This window comes from Dendroctonus ponderosae, unplaced genomic scaffold (genome assembly GCF_020466585.1).
Source record: "Dendroctonus ponderosae isolate FM_Combo_2020 unplaced genomic scaffold, Dpon_F_20191213v2 Dpon_F_20191213_2, whole genome shotgun sequence".
NCBI lineage: Eukaryota > Metazoa > Arthropoda > Insecta > Coleoptera > Curculionidae > Dendroctonus > Dendroctonus ponderosae.
The window spans coordinates 17,227,511-17,249,307 of NW_026018165.1; the positions used below are offsets into that span (position 1 = coordinate 17,227,511).

General features: G+C 38.9%; 6 protein-coding genes across 14 annotated transcripts in view; 2 read left to right on the forward strand and 4 right to left on the reverse strand.

The window, feature by feature from the left end:
• Positions 1-4,487, reverse strand: part of LOC109536729 — a 57,732-nt gene extending 53,245 nt beyond the window's left edge. For 2 of the 4 annotated variants that reach the window (XM_048663574.1, XM_048663572.1), the window contains exons 1-14: positions 3,927-4,487; positions 3,625-3,854; positions 3,427-3,557; positions 3,188-3,366; positions 2,986-3,128; positions 2,678-2,912; positions 2,455-2,616; positions 2,177-2,344; positions 1,718-2,092; positions 1,397-1,504; positions 1,208-1,331; positions 1,027-1,156; positions 793-961; positions 523-729 (exon numbers count right to left, since the gene is read on the reverse strand). In XM_048663574.1, coding sequence (XP_048519531.1) covers positions 523-729; positions 793-961; positions 1,027-1,156; positions 1,208-1,331; positions 1,397-1,504; positions 1,718-2,092; positions 2,177-2,344; positions 2,455-2,616; positions 2,678-2,912; positions 2,986-3,128; positions 3,188-3,366; positions 3,427-3,557; positions 3,625-3,854; positions 3,927-4,224 — 2,659 coding nt within the window. In that variant the 5' untranslated portion in view covers positions 4,225-4,487. The remainder of the gene's footprint in view (positions 1-522; positions 730-792; positions 962-1,026; positions 1,157-1,207; positions 1,332-1,396; positions 1,505-1,717; positions 2,093-2,176; positions 2,345-2,454; positions 2,617-2,677; positions 2,913-2,985; positions 3,129-3,187; positions 3,367-3,426; positions 3,558-3,624; positions 3,855-3,926) is intronic. The other 2 variants (XM_048663576.1, XM_048663575.1) reach the window with 2 other exon arrangements.
• LOC109536732 (28S ribosomal protein S33, mitochondrial) lies at positions 316-5,089 on the forward strand. 2 transcript variants are annotated; one of them, XR_007280787.1, is made up of 5 exons: positions 316-501; positions 563-1,334; positions 2,696-2,887; positions 4,572-4,815; positions 4,871-5,089. XR_007280787.1 is itself a non-coding variant. In XM_019903078.2 (2 exons), exons 1-2 carry the CDS (start codon positions 4,673-4,675, stop codon positions 5,067-5,069), a joined length of 342 nt encoding a protein of 113 aa, XP_019758637.1. In that variant the 5' UTR covers positions 4,582-4,672; the 3' UTR covers positions 5,070-5,089. The 2 variants fall into 2 exon arrangements, 1 of the variants encoding a protein (XP_019758637.1); XM_019903078.2 differs by lacking the exons at positions 316-501; positions 563-1,334; positions 2,696-2,887 and having other exon boundaries at positions 4,582-4,815.
• On the reverse strand, positions 5,085-6,168 carry LOC109536731 (protein canopy 4). Its single transcript, XM_019903077.2, has 3 exons — positions 5,948-6,168; positions 5,523-5,869; positions 5,085-5,460 (listed from the first exon to the last, which is right to left on the reverse strand). Exons 1-3 carry the CDS (start codon positions 6,045-6,047, stop codon positions 5,212-5,214), a joined length of 696 nt encoding a protein of 231 aa, XP_019758636.1. The 5' UTR covers positions 6,048-6,168; the 3' UTR covers positions 5,085-5,211.
• Positions 6,169-6,778: 610 nt separating this feature from the next.
• Positions 6,779-14,291, reverse strand: LOC109536724 (tuberin). The gene is made up of 29 exons (XM_019903063.2): positions 14,033-14,291; positions 13,642-13,778; positions 13,361-13,583; positions 13,147-13,312; positions 12,916-13,090; positions 12,662-12,862; positions 12,449-12,596; positions 12,064-12,379; positions 11,841-12,009; positions 11,566-11,778; positions 11,277-11,499; positions 11,101-11,219; positions 10,884-11,029; positions 10,641-10,822; positions 10,380-10,576; positions 10,217-10,328; positions 9,990-10,161; positions 9,756-9,931; positions 9,485-9,697; positions 9,236-9,430; positions 9,037-9,174; positions 8,731-8,865; positions 8,365-8,646; positions 8,128-8,314; positions 7,917-8,075; positions 7,656-7,846; positions 7,395-7,594; positions 7,173-7,346; positions 6,779-7,117 (listed from the first exon to the last, which is right to left on the reverse strand). Exons 1-29 carry the CDS (start codon positions 14,103-14,105, stop codon positions 6,920-6,922), a joined length of 5,220 nt encoding a protein of 1,739 aa, XP_019758622.2. The 5' UTR covers positions 14,106-14,291; the 3' UTR covers positions 6,779-6,919.
• A 471-nt stretch (positions 14,292-14,762) lies between these two features.
• Positions 14,763-19,331, forward strand: LOC109536604. Of its 5 annotated transcripts, none has more exons than XM_048663592.1 (16): positions 14,766-15,223; positions 15,279-15,503; positions 15,563-15,721; positions 15,792-16,217; positions 16,272-16,440; positions 16,502-16,651; positions 16,729-16,912; positions 16,972-17,153; positions 17,219-17,373; positions 17,438-17,638; positions 17,699-17,779; positions 17,930-18,154; positions 18,289-18,454; positions 18,509-18,629; positions 18,745-18,889; positions 19,056-19,331. In XM_048663592.1, exons 10-16 carry the CDS (start codon positions 17,584-17,586, stop codon positions 19,181-19,183), a joined length of 921 nt encoding a protein of 306 aa, XP_048519549.1. In that variant the 5' UTR covers positions 14,766-15,223; positions 15,279-15,503; positions 15,563-15,721; positions 15,792-16,217; positions 16,272-16,440; positions 16,502-16,651; positions 16,729-16,912; positions 16,972-17,153; positions 17,219-17,373; positions 17,438-17,583; the 3' UTR covers positions 19,184-19,331. The 5 variants fall into 5 exon arrangements, with proteins under 5 accessions (XP_048519551.1, XP_048519549.1, XP_048519547.1 ...); XM_048663590.1 differs by having other exon boundaries at positions 15,792-15,932; positions 16,058-16,217; positions 16,729-17,153; XM_048663593.1 differs by having other exon boundaries at positions 15,792-15,913; positions 16,058-16,217; positions 16,729-17,153.
• A 424-nt stretch (positions 19,332-19,755) lies between these two features.
• Positions 19,756-21,797, reverse strand: part of LOC109536622 (GPI inositol-deacylase) — a 5,468-nt gene continuing 3,426 nt past the window's right edge. Inside the window, exons 9-15 of the mRNA XM_048664312.1 lie at positions 21,582-21,717; positions 21,307-21,522; positions 21,084-21,254; positions 20,869-21,031; positions 20,394-20,815; positions 20,230-20,331; positions 19,756-20,127 (exon numbers count right to left, since the gene is read on the reverse strand). Of these exons, the coding sequence (XP_048520269.1) occupies positions 19,893-20,127; positions 20,230-20,331; positions 20,394-20,815; positions 20,869-21,031; positions 21,084-21,254; positions 21,307-21,522; positions 21,582-21,717 (1,445 nt within the window). The 3' untranslated portion in view covers positions 19,756-19,892. The remainder of the gene's footprint in view (positions 20,128-20,229; positions 20,332-20,393; positions 20,816-20,868; positions 21,032-21,083; positions 21,255-21,306; positions 21,523-21,581; positions 21,718-21,797) is intronic.

Sequence of the window (21,797 nt, forward strand, 5' to 3'; positions counted from 1 at the left end):
CTATTTTCAAGTTTACTTACAATTTGTAAATTATACCCTTGTTACAAGTTCAGTCTGATAATCGTTTTAATGGCCTACTTATCTACTTTTGCGATGTTGTCACACGTAAAACACGATCTTTTTAAGAAGCGCAAATGTCATGCAGAGTATGCAACATGCAAACACCATCCCAAGACCACAGGTGTTTCAAGTTGAAAAAGTACTTAAACTTAATTACAAACTTCAAAACATGACATTTCAAAAAATGACATTGCCACAAAATTTTAAATATGAAATCGATGCATTTTATTATTCGTGTAATCTTTCATTCGAATAAAAAATAGTGTTCGATACGAGGGCGAAAATTTGTTTTTCGAACTCCTAACGGATTGACACCCGAGACGCCGTCGTCGTTCGAAACACGACATTTTTCGCCTTTGTATCGAAAACTACTATTTAGAGTGCTTTGATAATGGTACAAGTTTGTCAACGAGATAGTGTGACGATTATTAAGTTATATTAGTAAGTACTTATAGTAGTTACCTGGTTTGGTATCTGTCAATCCGCAAGTTTTCTCCATTAGAGTATCCAGGCAACGCTGCCAGTAGGCCGCACAACTCACAGCTTCTGTTAAAGCTTGAAGGGTGTCATGGGCAACCACCACATTCCTTATCAGGTGGTCTTGTAGGCATTTCGGACAACAGTTGATTTTCTTATTATGGAAGTTCTCCACGATGCTCTGAGAGAGATCTGGTTCGCACCATATATTAGATAACTCGTTTTGTTAACTCGTTACTCAATAAGTTCAGTAACCTTTCACGTGGGCACTATACTGCCTCCAGGCCACCACTGATTCTTCGGTTTCTTTAATGAACTGTCTCCATTCAGCTTTGGGTAACACTTTGACCTGTCCATCCTGTTTCTTCACATCGCCACGCACGATCGCGGCATATTCTCGAATTTTCTGAATTACACAGCTCATCTGGAAATTCGAAATATGGTTTAAAGATAATGAAACAACTGTTAAAACAGTTTGCTAGGACAAACCCACTGAGTCCAATTGTGTGCATTATGTGTGATTTCCAACAGCCAGACTGCCCAAGTTTTCAGCGACAAGCAGCAAACGGTACCCGGTGAATGCTCAAACACTTTCGATGGTTTGTGGCCTTTGATTATGCTGCCAGAAATATAATTGATGGAAAATACTTTACTATTAAATATATCTCACCCGTAAGGGAGAATAGCTCCTTCTTGGGCTTCATATTCCATTTCAGATGCCACGAATTCTTCACCGTCATCCACAATTTTATAAATGCCCGTACTTCCTTCGTCATCAGTCCTGCCTTCAAAAACTAGTAAGTATACAAAATTTGATTATAATAATAGTATGGAAGTATTTTTAGAAAATTAAAAACACCTTCTTCTTCTTCTTCACCTATCTTAGAAAGATCAAGATCTTCCTCGGTTGGAATTCCGCTCATCCCGTCTTCAAACTCGAAACCAAATGATCCTTCGGATATTTCAACTGAAAGGTCAAAATGTTAAATACAAGACAAATTACATTTCTAACTATCCAATTCAATAACTAACAGTTTTAACTAACAATTACCGTTTGTTCTTCATTTGTGTGCGTGTCAATGCAACACATATATATGAGGTTTTCATCAAATTAGAAATAATGTGTTTCACATACCCATTGAAAGCAATTATTAAAAGTAACTAGCAAATCAACTCTAACCACCTTGTTCTATCGCTGCATCTACAGCATCCTCTTCTCCAGCTTCTTCTGCATCCGCTTTTTCAACATTGACCTCCTCTCCCTCTCCCTCTCCCTCTCCCTCTCCATCTCCATCTCCCTCTCCCTCTCCCTCTTCATCTTCATGTGCATCTGCTAAACCTGAACTTTTATCCTCAATTGCCCCGTTTGTAACTGTAGTTTCCGCATCATCCGCAGCTTCGTTTCCGTCATCTTCACCAGTTTTTACTGCGGCATCTGCGCCTTCAATTTCTCCCTCATCATGATCTGCGCTTTCTTCTGCACCCTCAGACATATCTCCTTCTGCTGGGCCACTTACCTCATCTTCCGTTTCAGGGCCTTCCGTACTTTTTTCCACTGCATGTAAAAACTATAATTAGTTTTGTGACTTGCGGTTAGACTTTGTTTCAATAAGAAAACCAGATAATTTCTCGGTTTTACCTGGCGACTGTGGTTTCATTTTAAAGTCGCCGATAATACCAGCCACTTCATGTATTTTCTGTAGAATTTCGTCGTTAACATCATCGGGGTGGTTTCGTATCGCCCAGTCGATCATAATTTTCTCCAAAAATGGTTTTTCTCCATCAGGGCTCAGGCCGTCGCGCAACTCTAAGAAAAGCCGAAAGTCACAGTGAACCATTATGTAAAAGACAAATTGTGTAAAGCATTTTCGATAGTTCTATCAAGGTATGAGTTTCGTCAAATAATAGCAACTGTACCTTTAAGTCTGTCCAGCACATCTCTATATGTTACACTAGACATCTGGCCCTCATCTATATAGCCGTCCAAGAACTCATCAGAACAGTCGCCCAAAATTCTAATAAGTTTGTCCAAAACATCGCGGTCAAGCCCGTTGAGAATTTCGTCTAGTTCATATTCTCCTAACAAGTCAAAAAAACATCCAGAAACTATTGCATTACATTGCAGCTTGATTATTATTGCCTTCTGCTTCTCCCCCAGGTTTGAACAGGTCTTCAAGAAGACCCTCAGTAAGGTGTTTAACACTTTCACCTTCTTCGCTCCAACGGTTTTCTGGTTCAAATAGCTGAGAATCCCGCAACTCTTCGGAAGAAAATGATGAAGAAGAAAATGCAGATCCTTCGCCGGACTCTCTTTCGCTTTCCCCAGCGAGCGAAGAAACCGACACTGGCGGTATGTCTACATCTGATTCAATGGCCTTAAACAAAACATTGTGAAGGGAATTGAATTTTCAGTACCTGCATAGAAACGTTCAAAATTTGCTATTTCACCTGCACATCCACAAACTTAGTCAACGTATCGATCCAAACCGCAAATTTATCAGTCACTTCGATGATGGTTTGTTGGTAGTGGTTTTTGGTCTTTCTGCTTGTTTTTTTTATGGTTTTTGTTTGCTCCAACCGGTCCAAAATGCCTGCAACCCAATAGATTGGCTATGCACTAATTCAAATAAAATCTCTAAGCTACAATTACCGTCAGACAATAGCATTTGTTTGTAGTTTAATGCAAAAAGAGGTTCGTCTTGAATATAGTCTAAAACGCTTGAAGCAAGAGTATCAATGTGAGCCCTCATCCAATCTGAACCTGTTTTCTTTTCAAGTCGTTTCTTTTCCTTTAAAAATAGTTTTTTTCTACGTTCCTTGCGTTTTTGCCTAAAACACAGCTTCAGTTGCTCAAACAGATTTTGATAAAATTCAATTTGCGTTCCTTACCTGTCCAGTTTCATATAATAATAACGCGCCTCTCTTGGGTCTAAATTCTGGTCTGTGTGCAAAATTTCTTCATATCGCATTAGCATTTCGGTAGGCAACAAGTTGACGTATTCCTTCCAGTTGGCGAAAACCTGTAAGTAAAAGATAGAGAACACATAGAGCCAGAGTTATCTTCTGGCTGCAGGCAAACACACACACCCTTCTCCTATTTGGCACAGCCAGCTGAACGAATCGAGGCGGACAAGGTGCTAATTCACACCTTCGGATGTACTTTTTCGAAGTGGGTTTCTCAAATTTCATGTTAGGAACTGATAGGAAGCTCATGTATTTAGTCTGAGACCAAACATTTCTGTCCAGAAGGGTAGGCTTTTCTATTTGCTGTTTTCGGCTTTTAGATTGATTGCGGTTCGTTGCGGTTCGCTGCGCCTCTGTTAAGTTATAATTGGTATATTAACTCCTTATGAAGTGGAAGTGTTTTATGCAAACTATTTAGTTCATACTTATTCCCTGGCCATCTCTCTTCGGTTGATTACTGTTTCTCGCTATGGTACCCTCATTTGAATGCCTTTTCTCCTTGAACTTGCTTCCTTGCAAGGTTCCAGCTCTACAGAGTTCGAATGGAATGTTAATCGGCGAGTGAAGTGGAACCAGAGGATTGTTCTTTTCGTGTTCTTTGTAGTTCCGATACGTCAGTCCCCAGATCAACTCATTTTGTATGTTAAGCAGCTTGTCTTTATCGGTCTGTCCGGTTGAATGTCCAGAATTGCGATCGTCCACCATATGTTCGCAATATGCCATTTTGAACGGAAATTTTAAGTAAACCAGAAGTAAATTTTTAATATCGACTTTTGGAAATGACAGCTGTGTCAAGCTTTGTTTATTGAAATCAGAAACAATTGAAAATATGAAATCTTACGGTTTTGGCCAGACAAGAACTTGCAGGTGCTTTCTGTGTAATATATAGGTTCCGGTTAACTTGGATTTATCAATTCATGGTAATTATCTGAATTTCTTTCATTAACATTACATTTGCGTTAAACTCGAGATTAGTTAGTTCGAAGAACATATTCTTGACAGTTCGTGTCTCGGATCACAGATGGCGAATATAACCTCTACTTGTCTTTATCTAAGATCTGTGTTTGTAGAAGAGAGGAAAATCTGTGGTCTTTGCTAATAACCTAGCACTAACATATGATTTACATTCAAGAGAAGAATTTGGTAATCTGTGAATTTCAATTCTTAAAGTATGAGTAATTACGCCAAATATACAGATTTAATCAAACAAACTACTGAATATGCCAAGCGAATGGCTCGCTTAAGCAATCGCATATTTAGTGAACCAGTCCGAGCCACCAGTTCAAAATCCATGAAAGTGGTGAAGCTGTTTAGGTACGACCGACCATCTTTAGAACGATGAAGGTCTTTTAGCTTATTTGAATTGCAGCGAGCAACCGATTAATCTACGTAAGGAAATATACGCGTACTATCCGAGACACATAGAAACTGGGAAATTGATGATGAAACTCCGACATTATGGACTGTTTAGAGATGAACATCAGGACTGGAAAGAGGAAATGGAACGAATGCGAGCCTTGCGTGGTAAAGCGAAAAACAAGAGAAAGCCTGGAGGAACCAAAAAGTAAATATATTCGGCTGCATAGTTTTAAAGCGTTTTATTGATTCAAAACCACTTATCAATTTACCCTTACAATAGTGCTAGTGAAACTGTACTTATTGCAAACTCTGTTTTATGTATAGCTATGATTTAACTGAAAAGCAGTGACTCTACAATTCATCCTTGTTCTCATCAATTTTTTTAGCATGTTTTCTAATTTTGTCTTTAGTTCCCTTTTTGACAGTGTTCGGTTGGTCTTGATCGGTCTCTCCTTTTAACTGCTCATTCAGACACTTAAGATTCTCACCCTTAAGAACTACTTTTTCACATAAGAATGTTTTCAAAGGCTCGCCTCCTTCTTGGTGTTGGAAATACCAGTCTTCTATCTCAGCCTCATTTTCCTCCAACAGTGTCTCGCACTGAAAATTGTGAATTGCGAAAATTGTCCTCCTGCCATTATATGAAATGAAAGAAAGACTACCTGCGTTTTCATATTGGTAACCTCTGCACTGGGCTTATCCCAAAGTTCATATGGGATACCAAGTTCGACTTTCACTCCTTTATCTACTAGTCCATGTAATGTTTGGAACGTCTGGCTCATACCCTTGGCAAATCTAGTACTATCCTCTCTTTCCTTGTGGATATTGTATTCGAGAATGCGTTCACATACTCCGTCTAGTGATTCAATTAAGCGCAGCTCTGACTTCTTGTATTCTGTTTTTTTCTTGGGTTTGATATCGTCAACTGAGTAACCAGTCTCTATCACATCGTGTGTTTTTCCTGTTTCTTCCAATCGACTTTGCAATTCAATCGCTAGTATTTTGCAAACTACAAGATTTTTAAAAATAAAACTGCCCCAAAAGAAACATTAAATCTGTATTGAATGTTTACGCTGGTTTGTGTTACCTTCACATTTATTGGCATATTTAACACCTTCGTCCTCTTCAGTAATACAATTAATCATAATAAATGCCATTCCAAAGACTATGCATGTTTGTAAGTTCATTTTGTTAAAGCGATTTCAGTTTATTTTTTGGAATGTTTAAATCTGCTTATAATAACATAACCAAATTAATGAATGTCGATTTTCTGACTCATGCAACGTTGCCAAAGTGAATGTAAAATTTTAAAATACCATTACCTTAATTAGATTTTTATCAGTTTGGTTGGTGTCGTTTGAGTCTAAAATTAAGCCGTTTCACACCTTAAAAGATTCCTGGATGGTCCGTAAATTAAGCCAAAAAACACTCACAAAGTATGAGGAAAATCATCAGTTTCAGGCTAAATTTCGAGCGGTGTTGCCAAACTGCCCAAAACGTTTTAAGTTAATAAAAATTGTGTTATTGGCGAATCCCAAATTTATTAAATTTGGGATGGATTATATTATTTAGGTCTGTTCAGATTATTAATGTTTACATTTTGTATATTTTTTTGTTTCATAAAAAAATTACCAACACACAAACTAACTCAAAATTATTATGAATATTAGCGACAATTTTGCCTGTGGAGCTATAAATTATTGATCCTAAAGAACTAATTAGCGGCAAATAGCAGCGAACGAATCTCATTTTCGTGCATAAACAAGTGAATTTCAAAAGTTGATTTTTTGGCTTAATTTATGAAGCATGCAGGAATTTTTGCTTAGTTTATCGTGGTTCTTTAAAGCAAAACAAGAAAAAACTAAAAATTCCGAGGAAACTACACGATCACCAGGTCTACGTGATGAAAGTGTACACAATGGTTAAACGTACCTTTATTCAAAGTCACTATTCTAGTTAATCGACATACATATAAACATTTATGAAGATATAACACAGCTACATTAATCAGAACTTTCGATTGATTAGCAAATAATAATACCTAACCTCCGGAACCCATTTAGGAATAGTCCGTAAAATCTTCGGTGGGCTTCCTGCTCTTATTCTCCTCCGACGGATAGTTGTTATGATCATCATTTTTATTCTCGTCCAGCACCTTTTTACGGACATTCTTTATGCGTCTCAACCTTTCCAACCAGTTTGAGGCGTATGGGTCGTTTGGACTATTTTTCAGCGACCTCGCGACTAACGATGCCAACTAAAGCCGAAAAACAATTCAACCTTATTTTTGTAAATCACGCAAAAATGCTTACATTTGCATGTAAGGCGAGCTGTCGTGCCAGGATGGCTACATTTTCGTCGGACACTACTTTAGCATCGTTGCCAACCACTGCCAAGTCCTTCAGATCGTCCTTAATCTTCACTACCACTCTATTGATATTGTGGTCCAGAGGTTGTATGATGATGCTGGCGAAATTGAACTGACTCTGCAAAAGTTATATTGAAGGAGGGTTTTGCTTATGCTACTTGGGCACCTTGATAGTCTTCATGTCGAACTCCTCTCCACTTTCATTGTAGACGATATTCACGAAATCGTTCCCCGTGTGCATTTTCTTGTTATTGCAATGAGGGTCACTGTCCTTATTTGGCATCATTGTCGCTACATGGAAACTCACTCTTACTACGTCGTCTTGCCAAATGTAGGCGAACTTGATGTCCGTTCCATCCAAGCCACCTGGAATGTGTCTTAAGTAATCACTTGATTCGATAATTCCATCATTAATTGACAACAATACCTAACAGTTGGGGATCCACATCAGATGTCTTCACCAAAGTTCCCAAATTTTGCAAGAACTTCATGTACCGCAAGGATCCAAACTGGTTTTTTAAAATCTCCATTTCGTTGTTTACTTGTCCCTCTCTAATATACAGCACACCCACTCTGTGGGTTTCGTAAGGAGGAATATTGTCCAAGATATTGACAGCCCTGAAAATATAAGTAACTTTAATTTTGTATAAGACCGGACAGAAACTCATTTTCCTAGCCTGCTATTTACCTGTTAACCGCATCACTGTTTCCAATAAGAACAGGTTTTTCAGCCTTGTGGTGATCGTTCAAGAATGAATTGTGATAAAGTTGTAAAAAAACGAAACTCGGATTCACTCCACTCTTCGGCACATCCTTCGTGCGCGTCGGATGTCTATTGGGCTCGGATCTGCAAGCCAACTGAAATAAAACGGCGATTATCGCGCAACAGTGGCATGTACCTTGGCCTGCTCATCACAGAGATGGTATAAAATCTATCCCTTTTTGTGTAGGATTGGCTGGAATCGAACGAAGCCAATCTCTCAGAGCTGCCGCCACTTTTACGATCCTTGAGATTTGTTTGGCTTAAATGACTGTTTCTGTCTAGCACCACTGAAGACGACGAACTCTTTTGCAGTTCTTGGCCCCCTGCGAGAAACCAGTTACGGTTTAACTGAATTTCGGAAAACAACACTCACCTTTATTAGTATGTCTGGCTAAGCGCGGACTGGTTTGAGTGGGGCTCTGGGGCGGCTTTCCCGACATAGGTTGCAGTGCTCCGACTATATTCGGCAGTGTGCTGGGCTTACTGCAATGCTCCAAATGGGCCCCAGATTGAAAGCCGGCAGGTAAAGGCGCTATTGTTTGGCAGGATTTGCTAGCCTCGCTGGGAATAGTGGATCCGGGGCAGCTGTGATAACTCAGCAGCGAAGGATGGTGCGATGTTATCGCATGGATCGGTTCTGACTGGGGCGGGCTACCTAAAGAACACAAAATTTCCATCGGTTTGAAAATGTCAGTCAAATACTTTAAAAAAATATGCTCAGGGCAAAGTATACAGTTACCGGCTATTTCTTCAGGAATAGCTTCACAGCTGACGCGCATATCCTTCGCGTACATCTTTGCTTTTTTGTCGTCTACGCTGTCGCCCTCTGATGATCCAGACGATGAGCCCATTTTATGGAAAGGGTTTTTCCATCCTTAAGTCAGAAAGTAGTCAACTTTTACAATTATTTCAACATCTGTTGAAATTTAATATGTTTTCACTCTTCAACAACACGAGCCCCCATTTAGTGCAAAAGAGTCCGCAGTTGTAGAGTCGCTTAATCAACCCTACACCATTAGAAAACTCCCATATGTATTACACATACCCGCCGACATTTCTGGACTAGAATTAGACCGACGAACTGGATTTCTGGTCCTCGTGCCGTCTTCGTAAACTATATCATCGTTCTCCTCTTCAATGCTGTCTTGGGAATTTTGTCTTGAAGGTGACTGTCTTGGTGAGACTACAGACAGAGGAAAATAAGTCTAATTCTCACCCGCACCAAATGTAAATAAGATTCCCACCTTGTCCACTTGCGACATCATCTTCGCAAATGCTCTGGTTTTCATCAAACGTGTCTTGTCGCACCAGAAGAGGTCTCTGAGGTTCATCATACAGAGACGGCATATACAGCGTGGACAGTTCATTCATAGGAAAGTCGTAGGTGGTCCGGGTATGGGACAAATCGTTTTGAATTCTCATAATCCACGACATGTCACCTAAAATTCAATCATGTTCAATGGAAAACGTTCACAGAAGGGCCTAAATCCTACCGGTGGGCCTTCGAATGTAAACCTCCGCCCATCCCTGACACCAACACGCGCATGTATATTTCTCCTCTTTACGCTCATCAGTCTTGAACATTTCCTGCAACTTGGTGGTGACCAACTCTTCTCCGATTCTGCCTCCTTCTTCCTGTGGAGAGCTCACGGAATTGTTAGATTTTTCGTTGGAATTCTGTCGGCTGGTCTCCGCACTACTGGCGCCTGCAACAAGACAAAGCTAACAAATAAAATGACGATGAGAGGGTTGAGAAAGTTCCACCGGCTGTGAGCAGCTTATTGTCAGTCTTGGTGTTGCACATCAGCCAGCATTTGTCACACAGTCCCTGTTTGAGAACCTTTTGAGAACATCCGCTGGTAGTCACAGTCACCAGTTTATTCCCAACGAGCCACGTCATTGACTGTCCTCCATTCAGCAGAAACTCGGCACCAGGCAATCTGTTTCAAAAATGCAAAAGTTTTTAACCGACGATATTAAGCTCCCAACAATTATCACCGTCTAGGAAAGGCGCTGCAAGGCGAAAATGCGTAGCGTGCCATCAAGTCGATGCAAGTCTCGTTCAGCTCTTCGTAAAAGGTGCTGACCAGCTTGTTAGAAGCTGGCCCCTTTTTTATTACGCCTTTCTCAATTCGCACTGGAAGCGATCTTTCATCTCGGCGTCTGGAACCTTATAGAAACAAACAACCACGAAGGTTTCTTGCTGGCTCAATAATCTACTCAACCTTGCTCAGTTAAACTGGAGGATCGTTTGCGATCTGAACTGTCCTGATTTATGAGGGCCAAGTCTGACTTGTACAGCGTCTCCTCATATGGTTGAAGATTGGTTTTCAAGCCCTAAAACGGGACTTTTAAACCGTGTTTCAGTTGGCCAAGTCATGCTGTTACCGTGATAATAAAGCTGACAAAATCCCTTCGAAATGTTAAACGGCATTTCAAAAACCAAATGGCGATAACATGATGTGCCAAAGACACGATGTAATGGTTAAACCTAAAGGGGTTACTGTAAGCCAAGGCAACAGCAAACACCGCCATGTACTGATCAGATACAAAATTCGAGAAGATTGAAGGCAGCTGAGTCATCGCTAGGAGAAGCAAAAATCAATAGTTTCTGCAGGGGATTGGCCCAAAATAAGCACAATCACTTACTCGAAAGAAACTCCAGGACAGGCACGGCAACGTGCTTGGTTGGGGACATTTTCGATAAGGCTAGCAAAACCATAGGTAAAATCTTTACCATCACTTCCTTCATCTCCAGAGTACATATTGTAAGCGCTGATATGCAAGGCTTCGAACTTTTGGGGGCATTCTGAATGCATTTCATAATACATCTAAAGCAAAAAATATTGCGCCTAAGAAAAGTAGTTGTGATTGATCAATATGCATTTTTACCGAATCATTTTCGTTTGGCTTGAATTGTCCAGATAGGCATGGTAAGAAGCGAGGTTGACCAATACTAATGACACTGTGGAGTGGAAGTCCGGTTTATTAATTTTAACATTGAGGGACTCCGGAAGGTTCAATTGTTTGTCGGAAATCTAAAAAAAATCGAATACAGTCCAAAAGGCAAACTTTGATATTTAATGTTGCTCGTTCAAACACCATTTACCATTGAGCAAAGCACATTTACAAGCAAATCGAGCTCGTTGTTCCCTTTTCCGAGCACCAGCGACTTGTTTTGAAGGCCTTTGGTAATTCCACTGAGTACTAAATTCAAAACATCCCAATCTTCAAACCGGAAAGTTAGCTATTATGCAAATCTCAGCACGAAAACTTCATACTTACCCTTTTCAAATGTTAAACAGGTAATGATCAGCTTGAACGCTTTGCGAAGAGATACATAAGTAATATTGCACATCGGTTGTGGTGCGGGAGACTGCGGAGGTGGTGAGTTTACCGAGCTACGGTAAATCACGCATAAATAGGGACTGAATTTTAAAAGGTTTCCATCCGGATAGCCCAAATGATACAGTGAGTCAGCTCGCATTTTCAGAAAACAATCAAAAACCTAAACCATTAAAAAGTATTCATTTACTAGTAAGGAATAAGAAAAAGTCGGGCAGTCGCTACTCACAGCAAATCGAATTTTAGGCCAGCCATGGAAAATCATGGGCGTTTCGTAATGCTTTTCCAAAAACCCCACCAGCATTGTATAGATCTTGACCGCGTGATATGAGGGCAGTTTATGGATTTTTCTCACGAATAATCCGGTGAGGCCCGTGACCAGGCAAGTTACATCTTGATAGTCTGCGTTTGGAGTTTGACTTTCGAACGGCCGAAATAAAAACTGGAATTCGAAAGGGAAACTAATTTATTTCATGATTCCTTGATTTTGAAATTAGTCCATACCTTCTCCAAAATATCCAATAGTTCTATGCAACGTTTCGATTCACATACTGTGCAGACCTCAATTAACAATTTTATAACTGAAGTCCTAATAAAAACATCATAATCATTTACTACTAGCGATAAGTGTGGAATCAGTATCCTTTCTAACAATTCCTCTTCGTACTGCTCCCTAAAACACTGCTTTAAAAGTAACTAGGAATTGATGTTTTCCCATATGAGGTACCTGTTTAATTTGAAAACGTCCATAAGAATGTGTAGGACTTTCACACGAATTGTAGTCCTCACTTCGTTTCGAAAATATTTATGCATTAAGTTGTACAGATTGGTAATCCAGAGATGCTGCATGGGGTTAACGTTCCTCGAATGATGCTCTAAAAGCCTCAAAATGCTCTGATCTGGCCGGTCAGCGGAGCACTCCTCTACCACTTTGTAGTAGCTTTTGATATTCCCGTTGTATTTGCCCAGCTCAATGTAGTTTTCTATTGTATTTAGTGTATTCATCGATATGATTTTGAACTCCAGCTTGTGGGGATTGGGCTCTAAAAAGTGTGAAAAATTGAACGAAGCACCAACATTACTAACTCATTTGAGCGATTTTAAAAACCTACCAGTGTTGGCTATGCGAAAGATACGCAAAATAATTAGCAGTATTATAGACCAAGAGGAATCCAACAGTTCGCTGCCATATCGATTAATCAACTGCTGAAGTGCTAGGGAAACTTCATAGGCAACAGCAGGCTGATTTCCATTTACTGCCTAAAATCCCCGCGATATTTGCTGCCATAAGATCCAATAAACCATGCGCTGAGACAATATTTTACCTGTAAAAAAGATGGTAAAATGGAACTGGGCGGGCAGCGCAAATCTGGAATAGGGTCCAACGTCCAAAGACCCATTCGTGTAAAGAACACCGCTCCACGCAGAAGGTCAATATGTGATCTTAAAGCGGGCTCTTGCAGGATACGACACATAGTGTAAATCGCTGAGTGGCCAAGGTGGGTGCCCAGGAGATTTTTCATGATCTGGGAGTTGACAAGTTAGACTAAATAAAAGTCCACGAAGCGAGAAAGTATACCTGCCAACTTTTCTCGCAATATTTTTGATCAATAACAGTGCGACAAAGGGCGCCGATAAATTTCGGTAGGGCGTCCGGCGACATGTTGCTATATGCCACAATACTGGACATAATCAGTAGGCAAAGGTTTATGGTGGTATACTGGCTGGTCGGGCCACACAACAAACAGATGTGTCTATAAATCCAGTCGCGTCTTAATCTCCATATCTAGCGGCTTAAATTAACACTTACTCTATAAAACCGTTAATAATCTCTTCATCTAAATATGCAGCATTAAAACGTATCACGTTGTCAATCATTATAAGATATTCTTCGATGCGACCAATGCGCGATATTTCGGGAAGCCAATTGAGCAGAAAACGCCCGATTTCTTCTTCAAAAAACAATACGCCTTTGCCTGCAAACCAACGCGGTTACGAGGAAGCTATTAGTGTTTAATACCTACCATTGGAAGTCAGGGCAATCAACAGATCCAGCTTCTGTCCAATGTCTTCTGGGTGGTCATGATGTTTGATTAAGCGAAAAATCTGTGCCCTCATCAAAGTCAGTCTTTCATTCTGCCCTTTCGCCATGCACTGCATAAAATAGAATGCCTGGTGTCGCGCCTCGGATGGATTCTCGCGCGAAAACAGGTCCTCTATGCAGCACCAAAGCTTCTCGACTACATTCTAGAAGATAAAAACTATCATTATTTCAGTTCGAGTCGACATAAAATTCTGCTCTTACACTGGCCAGTTTTTCCTGCTCGACAGAAACACATAAATCCTTCAGCACCTTTAGCCTGGTTTGCAAGGGAGAATCTTTGCCTATGTCCCTTATAACGTCTTGAGAAAGATTGAACTCACCTCGACCCACATTGCTTCCTACAAAAATCATTATGATTATTTCTCTTAGCAGAATTATCGCTTCAGGTTTTTTAATGGCACTGTAAGGTATTAGTACTAAGCCACCACTACTGGAGTTTCAAACCGTTGGTTTTTGATAGGGGACAAACCCGTTAAACTACTATACGTAAAAATAATGTTAAAAAATTACATCCACAACTACATTGTTCCAAAACGTTGGGGCTGGAAAATAAGTACATGGCCTACAAATCCGATACAAAATGAGTTCTTACCCAAGGGTTTGCTCTTAAAAAACTCCTTAAATCTAGTCGGGAACGTTTTACTGTCCTTATCTTTAGAGCTCATCCTAGCGGGTTTTGAAAAGTGCAACAGTCAAGTAAACGCAGTATAGTTAGGTAACTCAGTTAACTCATACGCTAGTAATGAGTAAATCACAAACAGTCCTAGAAAGCATAGATCAAGATGATTCTGCCTAAAAAATGTTTGATATACTGATAAACATAGATAAAGACTGACAAACTAGGGATGACACGAAATACTTGTCACAGGTATCGATATGGAACAGTCGGTACCTGTTATCGATATTTCAAATAACATGTGATTTGAAAATTGAAATAACTTGGATAACATTGGATTTGAAATAACAGGGCTCGCCTACCATGCTGCTCAGGAACATCAACATCTGGGATTTCGATATTTCAACAAGCAAAAAGGCAAATACCTGCCTTTATGCCTTTTGATTTCCCGCGGCGTTGTCAATTGGCCTGAGTTTTAGTGAAAGGAGATATTTTATTCTCGTGAAGTGGTAAGGTTTTGTATGTATTGGAGTGGGACGTGCCCCATGATTCGGCAAATAGCAATATTCAATGAACAAAAAATGTCTCCGATATTTTCTTTAATGTGGCAGGCCTGTGAGCACAAAATATCCCCCCTGGGGTATGTTCTGTGGCCTGTGAGGTTGTGATTGACTGACTGTTCTTTGTCCTTGAAACTTGATCTTTTTCGACCAATAGCAGTGCTTCTAAAGTAAAATAGCATTTGTTGCATCTGCCCAGTGGAGTAGTGGACGAACTACATTTAAATTTTGAATGAGCGAAGACGTATTCTACTCATAGATTAACTAAGTTAATAACCGAAACAATAAGACAAATGAGTAATCCTCAACAATATTATATTTAGTATGTATTTCGATCCCCCATTCCAAACGTGAGTACCCCAGGCCATTTCCGTTACAATAGCAAGTAGCAAGCAAAAAGAAACAAGAAGACTGAAAAGACACACCAAGCAAACATAAAAAAAAACACTATAATATTACTGTTAGTGAGTAAGACTTTGGAGGATCAGGGGCACAAGCCCGCTTACTGGACCTCTTACGTGACGAGCTGGCAAAATACCCCTAGTTGGTTGTGCCAAAAAAAACCCAAAGAAGAAGAAGAACCCCTCAAGACTTATTTCTGAGACTAGTAGGTTCACATTATAATTAATAGTTTTTATGCAAAATACCGACATTTTTTTCAGAATTAGCGCCTGTTCAAGAGGACTCAGTCATAAGCCCGGACAAATTTTCTAAACACAAAAAAATCGCCCGTAATACTCCTGAGTCGGGCTTTGAATTGCTGCAGGAGATGGATTGTCGAACCGCTTCTGAGACTGTACTAGTTCAGAAGCCAGAATTCAATAATGAAGATATTAATATCGAGCCCAAGCCTGAGATGTCTTCAACTTCGGATTTGGTGAAAAATGGTAATTTAACTATCTTTCGAAAAGTTACACCCTGAGAGTACCTACCATATTTCAAACAGTTGCGGAACCAGATAATTCGAAGCCAAAAATACAACGCGCTAAAGTGAAAAACACAAAATCGAAGACTAATAAGAGGAAAATTGCGTTGAAAGAAAAAGCAGATTCTGCAATCCCGGATAGTACTAAAGAACCACAATGTCATGTTTTGTTGGATCAAGGTCACTCAACTCAACTGGCTCAAAAGGCCAATAATGTTTTGCAAAAATACTGATCTTTATTTTCATTCAGCCCAGAAAGAAGACATCGTAAAACCAAGACTAGAAGACCTGGAAGAGCAAAAGTCAACTATAACAAAATCTAGCAGTGAAATAGCATTAGAAGATAATTTAGTCATTTCTGCAGCTGCGGATGTAGGAATACAAGAGAGCGGTATATTCAGTTATTATTTATGTTCACCAAAACCTGTCCCTTTGTGAAAAAAACGAATCACTGGTTTCGAAAAACGTCGATGCAACTATTTGACAAATTGTAATTTAAAATTGATTCTCATCCAGTTTTGCCAGCCGACAAGCCAACTCCAACATTGGAAGATGATAAAGAGCAAACAGTTAGCCAAGCGATGTCTGAGAAGAAAGTAACTTTAGAAAAACCGGGATTCCAATTCTCAGGTTTCAGCCAATTCAGTTCAGAACAGAACTTCCGAGTTAAAACAAGGTGCATTTTTGTAAATTATAAGAAATTCGCAAAATTTATTCTAACCGCTCTTAGTTATGGACGGTGCCATTCCAAAGGTAAGTTTAGAAGACCTTGACGAGCAAGAAGAAAATCAGATGGACAAGAACATCAACACTGGAACAGAAGCTGGTGCAGGAAAATGAAGTCGATCATGATTTAAGTCCACTGATACCATCGACTGCTCCTACATGGCAGGAAAAGCGTAACTATAGCTTTGGCAAATTTGAAAAAACAAGTGGTTATTTTCTAACATTTGGTTTTAGACATGAGCCTCGAAAGCAATAAAGAGAAGAGGGCGATTAACGTGTCGGAACCCAAGTCGAAAAATCGGTCAGCACAGGGAATCACTAGTAAAGCTTCTAATAAATTACACACGACGAAATTGAATCCTAAAGCTGAATTAATAAAAGAAGGTAAGGGTCGTAAGTACATTTTCTAGAACATTCTTGGCAGGAAACTCCTAACGCTAATAACAAAAGGGGGTTTTCAGACCAAATCATTTCGATGGAAGTTTTACCCAAGAAAATAAAGAAAGCGAAGCCAAAAGCTAATAGTACGAAGAAAAAAATTAGAACTATACAAAGATTCCCTCAGCCTGATTTTGATATGGCACAGGAGCCGGACGGACTAAAGAACAAAGGCAAATGAAAATTTTGCGATTTTATTCACAAGTGGTAAATAAACAACGCGAAATATTATATAACTTGATACCCTGAAAATTGTTCACTATTAGATACCAAAGCGGAAAATTTAGCAATAACCGTAGAAGAAAGCAAACCTAAACGCGTAAGAAAAACGAAATCAGATCGCATAAATAATATCACAGTTACCAGTGAGCCCGCAAAGTCTCCAAAGTGTAATAATGAAAATTATTTGCAGACAACATTGAAGGAATTACAGCTGCTCAGAAAAATGGTGAGTTTTTCCAGCGTTCTAAAAGTGATATAATACAAAACTCAATTTGATAAAAATTAATTTAGACTAAACTAGACGAAGCAAACGAGTTAAAAATTGAAAAACCCAAAAAGCATAGTGAAATCAGTGAAAGAGCAGCTAACTCAGAAAGTTTCCCTAAAGCCGAAATACAAGCGATTCAACCTGGAGTCGAAAAACTGCGTAGAAACCAAATCGGAAGGTATTCAGCATTTGTAGCAAAATAAGAACATTCTATAGTATTTTTTTGCTTTCCACATTCCCAGATAAAGCGAAAGAAAAATGCAAAGCTGATAAACATTTTGAACGTTCAGACGTTTAAGCTTCCTCTGTAGTTTAAGAATACTGGCACGTTAAACGCGTTGATTCGCAAAGAGCACTTGAAGCTGAGAATCTACTGGCAGAACCGATTATGGAAAATTCTGCAGAAGAGCCTTTGCAAAGCAATGCAATTACAGGTATGAACGGTATGTAATATATTTCGTGATTTTGATTTTTCAAGACACTTTTTCATCACACTTTTTTAGACAACTCGCCAACATCAGTAGTCTCCAACCGCATAATTGTAAAGGCAATGGTACATAGGAATGCTAATGGAGAGAAAGAAGGTAAATACGAGGCAAATTAAAAATAGATTCAGTTTTATTTTGGTGAATTAATAAGTTGGGTTCCGTGTAGTGCTTGGTTTTTGTGGGTCGTTTGAACAAATTCCGATTAACAATAATAATTAGTCAACTGTATTATGATATCATTTCTAGCACCAATAATATCAAGTACACCAATCGCAAGGCCCAAACGAAATTGCAAAAAAAAAATTCAAAATACGACTGATCTCGATATCATCGAAGTGCTTCCTATGCCTGAAGAACCCGACAACCATCCAGTAAAAGAAACAACTTCAAAAATCAAACCGAAAGGCAAACCAAAACCAGTGGAAAAAAAAACAAGACAAAAGAACACGGTGAAGCGAAACAAAAGAACGAGTAAGTGTTTTTACAGTTCACGGGTTTCTGTAGTTTTATTTAACTTGATCAACGGGAAATTCCGATATAAACTGATCAGATTTTTCTTTCCTCGTCAAAAAATTTTGACTAATTCTTCGACCGAAATTTTTCAGAATCGAACAAACCTTTGCTTGGTTTAGAGCCCGTTATGCAGGATTATTTTGCACTATTTGAAGAATCGCGTTGTACGCACCTAGAAGCCGTTGCTAAATACGCCAATCAGCCGCCGTTGCTAATGTTTGAACAAAATACTTTTCAAAATTTGGATTTGGCTGCCAGGTAAGGATTAGGATTCTCTTTGCTCTATAAAATATTGAATTTTCAAATTTCCAGGTGTGAAGCTTCAGCCTCAACCCCCCCTTTAAGTTCAAGTTCTTCAGAGCATTACGATTGGCCTGAGATAGATATTGAAGATGCAAAAGGGAATAAAGTCAATATTATTCAGAATGTTGCGGTAAGTTCAACAATTCCAAATAACGGGGTTTGCAAAATGTGTAAACACATTCTGCTGGTTTAAGAACGATTTTTAGCCAGTCTAACTAAAACCGTCAAGGTTTCCTTTCGTATAGCTAAAACGCAGGTCACCCAAAAATTGTATTACTCAACCCCAGGAAAGGACGATACTTGATGACGAAATGTTACCAACATTTGATGAAATCATTCCATCTCCTCCCGAAGAACTCCAGAATGCGGAAGACTCTGTTCATGTTAAAGGTACTTTTGTTGATTTCACTTTCAGCTATATTTTAATTTAAATGCTCATTATTTTTAAATTCTTTAGAAACTTGTCTATATTCTTACCGTGTCAGTGTCTATTTTCTTACCGTTGTGGTATTTCCTTTTTCTAGATAAACCATTCAGTGTTTTCTTTTTATTGTAGATGTTGGCTTTTTATTAATAAATCAAATTCTGGATTTAATGTACAATAATCAGGGGGACTCATTAACAAAATTGAAGCATTTGTCGCTGGCGTCAACTGACATTTTGAAGGAAAATAATGCTATTTAAGTACATAGTTTTAATCGTTGTTACTGTTTTATTTATTGGTTATGTTATGTTAAATTTATTTTTCCCCATATTTATAAGAGAAAATTTATACTATAGAAAATGATTATAAATGTTTAAAAGTTTGAAAAAATCAATTATGTTATATTGATTAGCTGTTTTTTTTTATTTTTGATAAAACATCTATTTTTCTTGTCTTTGTAAATTCCAGAAAAACTAAAATTGAATTTTGACCTGACCGCCCAATGTTAGGTTATACTCTCTGGTATAGAACCACAGATCACAGAGGTTCATTCTCTGTATATCACAAGACTATTGACTCAATCAAGCTCTCTAATCTTTTATACGTTATACGCTAGCATAGATAAAGAAGAAGGTAAATACAGTTAAAAAACTAATATATAGATTTCTAATCCTTCCGCTTCGACTTCGGGACTTCGATAATTATTTTTACCTCCCTGGAGTAGCGGTACGAAACTATATTTTGAAATGAAAAAATTTGGGGTGGCCAAAGTTCAATCAATAATTCTGTTCATCAACAGAGGTTGCATGTGATAATAAAAACGCAAATTAGAAAAAAATACATGTATTAATATTTTGTAGTTAAACATAAACGTTTTTTATGAGCTTGATCAACTCCCGTACGATACAAATTATCAAGCTCTGTCAGCCAAAAGAATACCCAATTTTATTTTGAATTCCGTCTCACTAATCAGTCCATTTTCGTTTTCGCTTCCTCATATTTATCTTGATCGACTTGGCTGGCGCGTCTTTCTGGCGGCGATTCATCAGAACCTGTTTCCAAATTGGGAGCGATTTGTTGTATGATAACCAGGGCAAACAAAAAAGTCAGCATATAGTTCAATCTGTACACCGACACTGAACAATACAGGAAACTTATGGGGATCAGCCCGATTATTATGAAACGTAACGGGATGGTAAATTTCCTAAGAAAAGAATAAACGGGATTAGATAGTCCGAAGCGCATTATAACAACAGTAAAAAACAACACAAAATGTGTAGAAATTACTTTAGGAAACTCCACGCACCTATTTGTTCTAGGAAGATCGATTTGCCACAAAAATAAAGCACCTATGCTGAACACTAGTCCTGCTATAAGAGACTCATCGGGTGACAAGCTTTTACTGTACCTAAAATGAAAAAAGCACCTAACATAGCCAAGTATAAATCGCAGATATGTCATTTAACATACTTGAAATTGTGTGCCCACGCTAGAGCGGCCGGTATATTTAAAACTGTAACAAATACCCATATGAAGAACATTGAAGAATGGAAGAAAATGTTATTATGGCTCTGGGCTAAACTGTTGAATGAGCTTTCTGCGGGAGTTTCAGTGGCGAGTGGCATTTTTGAACTACTGTTCCCACGTAGCACAGTCTCTGTCAGCTCTAAACAATTGATACTAGCTCCACTTTGAACTGATCCTTCGCTTGCTTCTTTATAGCTATTGATATTATCTAAGCAGTCGTTTTGATCGGTCTCAACTTCTTCATCGTCATTGTCAGTGGTTGCATTCTGCAGACGCTTACTGCACCATACCTGAATTCTGCGACTCAGATTTTTCAATAGATACCAAGTCATCTGTTCCACATAGTTCTGCGACATTTGTGTTAGCTGCAGAAAGACTTTCATAAACACTTTCTAGTGATTGTTTTATAGATACTTACTTTAAAGAAGTAAAACACTAGACCTACACAAAGCGCAACAGCACCGCAAGTGGAAAAGCACAACACCAGCTGGGCCGCTGCTACTATAAACGGAACTTTATGCAGAAAGCTCATAAAGTAGTCCGAGAATCGGACAGTTAGAGTAGCACTTTTTGCCAATAATCTGAAAAAGGTTTGTAAAATGTTCGCGCAATTTAACTTGATTGACTGCTTACTTAAGAGCAAATTTATGCACCGTGGATTCAAGAGCAAACAGCGATATGCTGTAGGCTGCAGCCAGGAGGAAAACAGCGGAAAATGAAACGATGAGTAGTACAAGCATTGCCACATATGAGTACACATAGCTGAAAGAGATCTTAAACTCGGGTTCCGGCATTAGATCTTTGCTGAAAGGAACATTAACTGTGAAAGGAGCAGTATGGCTGTACGCTTACTTACAAGACTAGAGATCCGGCGGCCGTCAATACGACAATCCATAAGGTATTCAGACCATCCCACGACGCAACAAAAAATATTGGAATCCTATTGGACTCACCCAGTTCCTTAATTTGATTCTGAAAAGCCAGAAGAAACACCACCACCATTGTTGATAATAGAAACGTAGAGTAGTGCCGAATGATTTGACCAAACATTCCGAAGATATTCAATTGGATACTAAAATTCGACGATTTAAACGGTTTCGACTTCAAATCATAATTAATTGGCCATATTACTTAATTTGATAGCTACAGCTGGGATCTAAAACCAATCGTACTTTCGCATCTGCCGCTCCTGGCGGCTTCGCATGCTGAAGCCTTAGAAGTAATGGTTTGTTACTTGACTCGCTGAAAAATAGTAACAATAACTTTCCTTAGTTGTAGATAAGTTCTATATTGTTGAGGCGGATTCATTTTTTACAAACTTCTTTTTGGGTATTTCGCCTCAAAAAT

Bases quoted from the DNA above. Each gene is read 5' to 3' on its own strand.
- LOC109536732 (XM_019903078.2), top strand. From the start codon at position 4,673: ATGAGTAATTACGCCAAATATACAGATTTAATCAAACAAACTACTGAA. The intron at 4,816-4,870 runs GTACGACCGACC...TTTGAATTGCAG, and splicing joins AAAGTGGTGAAGCTGTTTAG to CGAGCAACCGATTAATCTAC.
- LOC109536731 (XM_019903077.2), bottom strand. From the start codon at position 6,047: ATGAACTTACAAACATGCATAGTCTTTGGAATGGCATTTATTATGATT. The intron at 5,870-5,947 runs GTAACACAAACC...AAAATCTTGTAG, and splicing joins ATATGCCAATAAATGTGAAG to TTTGCAAAATACTAGCGATT. The intron at 5,461-5,522 runs GTAGTCTTTCTT...CACAATTTTCAG, and splicing joins TTACCAATATGAAAACGCAG to TGCGAGACACTGTTGGAGGA.
- LOC109536724 (XM_019903063.2), bottom strand. From the start codon at position 14,105: ATGAGCTCTAAAGATAAGGACAGTAAAACGTTCCCGACTAGATTTAAG. The intron at 11,500-11,565 runs GTGAGTAGCGAC...TTAATGGTTTAG, and splicing joins GGCCTAAAATTCGATTTGCT to GTTTTTGATTGTTTTCTGAA. The intron at 9,698-9,755 runs GTGGAACTTTCT...GTCTTGTTGCAG, and splicing joins CAATAAGCTGCTCACAGCCG to GCGCCAGTAGTGCGGAGACC.
- LOC109536604 (XM_048663591.1), top strand. From the start codon at position 17,584: ATGGAAAATTCTGCAGAAGAGCCTTTGCAAAGCAATGCAATTACAGGT. The intron at 17,639-17,698 runs GTATGTAATATA...ACACTTTTTTAG, and splicing joins TGCAATTACAGGTATGAACG to ACAACTCGCCAACATCAGTA. The intron at 18,155-18,288 runs GTAAGTGTTTTT...GAAATTTTTCAG, and splicing joins GAAGCGAAACAAAAGAACGA to AATCGAACAAACCTTTGCTT.